At 60.3% G+C, this 4107-nt stretch overlaps 3 protein-coding genes across 3 annotated transcripts; 1 reads left to right on the top strand and 2 right to left on the bottom strand.

The window, feature by feature from the left end:
• Positions 1 to 607: 607 nt before the first annotated feature.
• On the top strand, positions 608 to 2410 carry DQ04_12701020 (hypothetical protein; the record flags this gene model as incomplete). Its single annotated transcript, XM_009316797.1, has 1 exon — positions 608 to 2410. The coding sequence occupies one exon, from the start codon at positions 608 to 610 to the stop codon at positions 2408 to 2410; it is 1803 nt and encodes a 600-aa protein (XP_009315072.1).
• Positions 2411 to 2773: 363 nt separating this feature from the next.
• Positions 2774 to 3112, bottom strand: DQ04_12701010 (hypothetical protein; the record flags this gene model as incomplete). The annotated part of the gene is made up of 1 exon (XM_009316796.1): positions 2774 to 3112. The coding sequence occupies one exon, from the start codon at positions 3110 to 3112 to the stop codon at positions 2774 to 2776; it is 339 nt and encodes a 112-aa protein (XP_009315071.1).
• A 59-nt stretch (positions 3113 to 3171) lies between these two features.
• On the bottom strand, positions 3172 to 4107 carry DQ04_12701000 (hypothetical protein; the record flags this gene model as incomplete). The annotated part of the gene is made up of 1 exon (XM_009316795.1): positions 3172 to 4107. A coding segment is annotated over one exon (936 nt), but the record flags the coding sequence as incomplete, so codon positions are not given.

The following is a 4107-nucleotide window of genomic DNA, read 5'->3' as shown; positions in this document are numbered from 1 at the left end:
TTGAGGCGCTGCGGAAGAAGACAGCGAAGGAATGAAACGTTCTGTGAGTGGCGTTGAGGCGTTGTGTGACTGCGGCATGACGCAGTGGGCGGTGGCCTGCTGTCTGGATGTGTGTGTGTGTCTGTGCCATTCCTCGTGTTGCTTCTCTCTGTGCTTGTGCTCTTGGACGGTTGGAGGTGTTCGTGGGGGTAATGGATTTTGCATTTGTTTCCCCTGCTGCCCCAACTCCCCGCTTGTAGTTTGAGGGGCTCAGGTGCAGTTATGGACTATTGCTTGTGTGGAACCGGACGTTTTGTTGGTGGAGTGCGCACACATTGCTCCACGCCATCATTAATAATACTGTTATGTCTCCAGTGCCACCTGCGGGGCGGCCCCATTGCTCCTGCGGCACGCTGACAGTGAGTCTGGCGTCTCCTGCCGTTGTGCTCATGGACTTCTTCCCCCTCATGTTGAGCTGCTCCCTGTGAAGTAGGGCTGCCTTGTGGTTGGCGTGTGGTTGAGGAGATACTGCCATCCTTCACATAGCCCCGCACACTCCTCGCGGACACACATACACAGACACACACAGATAGAGAAAGAAGAGTATAGACGAGGCAAGCAGTGGGAGATGTCGAGTCCTGCGGAGGGGCCTGGTGATAGATCACGGCGGCGGCGCACAACACCATCCCCTACTGTGACGTCAACGAACACCGACGACACTGCTAGTGGCACGGAGGAGAGTGTCAGCTCTGTGGTGCGGAACGATGCTCAGCTGGCGGCTGTGCTGGGCGGCCTGCCGAGCTCATCCAAGGAGCTGCTGCAGCGCATCGAGCGTCAGAAGGATGAGGTGCGGCTCTTGCAGGAGGAGAACACGCGGCTGCGCGCCCGCGAGGTGGAGGTGTCTGCGCTGACCCTGCGGCTGCAGCAGCAGTTCGCGGCAACGCAGTCGCAGGTGGACCGTCTCAAGTCGCAGATCCGCACGGAGCTGATGAACCCCGTGACGGAGGAGGAGTACCGCGCGATTGACGCTCTGGAGGAGGGCAGGCGGGATCTGCTCGACACGGTGAAGCTCGGCATCTATCAGCAGCTGGGCGCGATGCGTGCGTCGAGGGAGACGGCGATGCGGCGTGCGACGGAGCTGGCCACCGACACGACGCGCCTCACGCGGGAGAAGGCGGAGCTGCAGCAGCGGCTGAAGGAGCTGGAGGCGGTCGTTGAGGCGGAGCGGCAGTCCTTCCGCCGCCAGCTGCAGGAGGCGGAGCAGCGTGGTAGCGCAGTGGTGGAGCTGGAGGGGAGGCTGCGTGACGCGGAGTCGAGGGTGAAGAACGCTTACATTGACCAGGAGCACTTCCTCACTGCGAAGCTGAACGCCTCCGTGAAGACGGAGGAGGCGACGCGGCTTGCGGTGCGGTTGCGCGAGGCGGAGATGGACGTAGAGCGGTACAAGACGAGTGCCGAGTGCTGCGAGCAGAAGCTCGACATACTGAAGTCTGAGTACTACGAGCTGAAGCTGAAGAACAGCCAGCGCGTGATGGAGCTCGAGGCGTGCCTGAAGGCCGCAGAGGAGAAGATGAAGACGCTTTCGGATCTCGAGCTGGAGTCGGAACTGTTCATATCCAACTTGGCGCAGCAGTCTGATGGGCAGCTGTCGCTTGGAGGTGGTGGTGTCGGTGGTGACGCTGCTGCGGCGCCCTCCTCTGTGAACGCGCTGAGCAGCTATGAGAGCTGGCTCGCCTTGCCGAGGTCGCGCAAGCTGGCACACACGCTGACGGTGACCAAGCGGTGCCTGCAGCTGGAGAACCGCCTCACCGCGCTACAGCACGACGTAGAGTTCAAGGACAAACAGATTGCACGACTGCAGGCTTCTCTGGAGATGGCGCGTGAGGCCCTCAACAACACGAGTAGCCCCTTCGCCATGGTGGAGCGCACTGTGGAACGGCTTACGAATGAGAACGAGGACCTCCACGCGAGGGTGGTGACGTTGACGGAGGATAACTCAGTACTACGGCAGCGGTTAGAGCAGCGCACTGCCGATGTGCAGGTGCTGTGCCGGCACCGCAAGGAGCTCCTGCGCATTAAACGCGTTCTTCGGCGGCTTGGACTGGAGGAGCAGGTGGGCGGGCAGCCTGCCACACCGGGGGCGCAGGGGCCTCCGCAGCAGCAGCAGCTAGAACGGGAGGTGCAGGAACAGCTGGATTTCGGGTCGACTGGCGCGCGCCCCACCGCACTGAGGCGGGATCCCCCACCCGAGCCGCACCGACAGTACCTTCGCTACCACGCTGACGATTCCCTGCGGACTACCAGAGAGGTCGAGTCGGCAGCGGAGAGGCCACAGCGACAGAGGCAGCAAGACGAACGAAAAGAATCACAGGAGGTTGAAGCCGCATCAGGTGCGGCGGTTGTCCCGCAGGCCATTCAGATAACCAGCTGACTGGACGTAGTGTGTGGATGCACTCTGAATTCTCTATTGTCTGCGCACCGCACCGCTGTGTCTCTTCTTGACGGTGTTGAATTGTTTCCCCAGCGGATGTGCTGCTCTCCACACAGTGATCTGTTTCTGTTTTTCCTCCCCTCTCCAGAGTAGCTCTGTGGAGGGGGATTGCATTGTTGCGTAAGACTCCTCTAGCCAGCGATGGCATTGCTGCCTCATCCTCTCCCAACGCTTCACGGGGAGGCGCTGTTGGTAGCGCTGCGACACACGACGCCCCATGCGTGGCGGGGAGGCCGAGCACCGATACTTGCGCCACGACTCTCAACGTGAGTGGGCCGTGACTCCTCGGATTTGGAAGGCTTTTCACCGGGTATCATGTGTCTCACTGAGTAGCCAGCTTTGTGTGGCGTGTGTGCACGAGATGCTGTACGACATGGGGGGCTCATTAATATGGCGTGGCTTCTTCTTGGGGCATTGCCAGGTCGCGAGTTGTGTTCTTCTTTCCTTGCTTGACACTTGTGCCGGGAAATTCTGATCACCCCTCATGCTTCCCACTCTCTTCACTCGCGTTCCCGCTGCTGGTCCTTCTGTTGGTGCCGTGCTCCACGGCGCAATGAGAGGGCGAGCCAGCGCCTGCGTGCGTACTATTGGCGTGCTGTTGGATGTTTTCATTATGCGCGACAACATCAGCCGCCCCGTCATTGGCTGGGCACGGCCTTGTTGTCCCGAGGTGTTGTGCCCCTGCGATTGCGCTGGCGCAGCTACGGGCACCCTCGTTCCTTCTGCAGGGAGTGTGCTGCTGAGAGAGTTGGGTGCCACTGATGTCCCTCGCGAGGGAGGCGATGATATGCATGCATGTCCTGCCTATTGAGGAGCAGCCAACACCTGTTCCGGTGGGAGGAGCGTGGCTTCTCACAAACGACTGGAGTGACGCTTGTGAATGGATAAGGGGGTGTGAACAACGTCGCAGCACGTGGAGTCCTTCTGGGTGAAGAGGCTGTGCATGGGAGCTCCTGGCGTGACAGCCTGTGGTTGACCCAACGGCGGCTTGTAGGACATCTTGTGGCTGACACGGGATTGCTGAAGCCACTGCTTTCTACATCAAGGGAAATACGTGGTGGTGACGCCCTTTTCGTATTCCAGTCGTCTTTGCTTTCTCGCTTACGTCCCTCACCGCTGTTGCTCACGCCGTGCTGATTCGGTGGTTGTGTGGGATAACCGGAGGGGCCGACTGCTGTCTTGGGCTGATGCGGTGCGGGCCAAGCTTGGTAGCGCCCCTCTCTGGCAGGGAATGCCTCCATTGACATGGCTGCACAGTGGTGTGATGCATTACTCCACGAGCTGTGCTGATTCACAATAACTATGCTACGATTGCGTTCTCCTTCCCAGTCCCCGCCTTCTTGCATGTGAAACTCACTGTGCACTGATGGGCATGCCTGCTGCCTCCTGCTTGGGTGCGGCAAGGCTGCGTGTGGCTCTGTGAGCTGCGGGCGGAAGGCGAAGTGGCGGTGCGGTCTCGCCCACTGCGAGTGGACAAGTGCCTTGGCGCTCTGCTCGGCCACTTCCCATTGTGTCTGCTCTCTGTCTCTCTCTCTCTCTCTCTGTCTCCATCCTCCCTGGCCCTTCGTGGCCCCCCCAGCGTGTGCCGTCGTGATGAGGCTGAACCACCACATCCTAACAAAACGCCTGAGCTGAGT

Source organism: Trypanosoma grayi, assembly GCF_000691245.1.
Source record: "Trypanosoma grayi strain ANR4 Tgr_1270_V1, whole genome shotgun sequence".
NCBI lineage: Eukaryota > Euglenozoa > Kinetoplastea > Trypanosomatida > Trypanosomatidae > Trypanosoma > Trypanosoma grayi.
The sequence above is the reverse complement of the archived record's forward strand: the minus strand, read 5'-3'. Positions and strand labels throughout refer to the sequence as shown.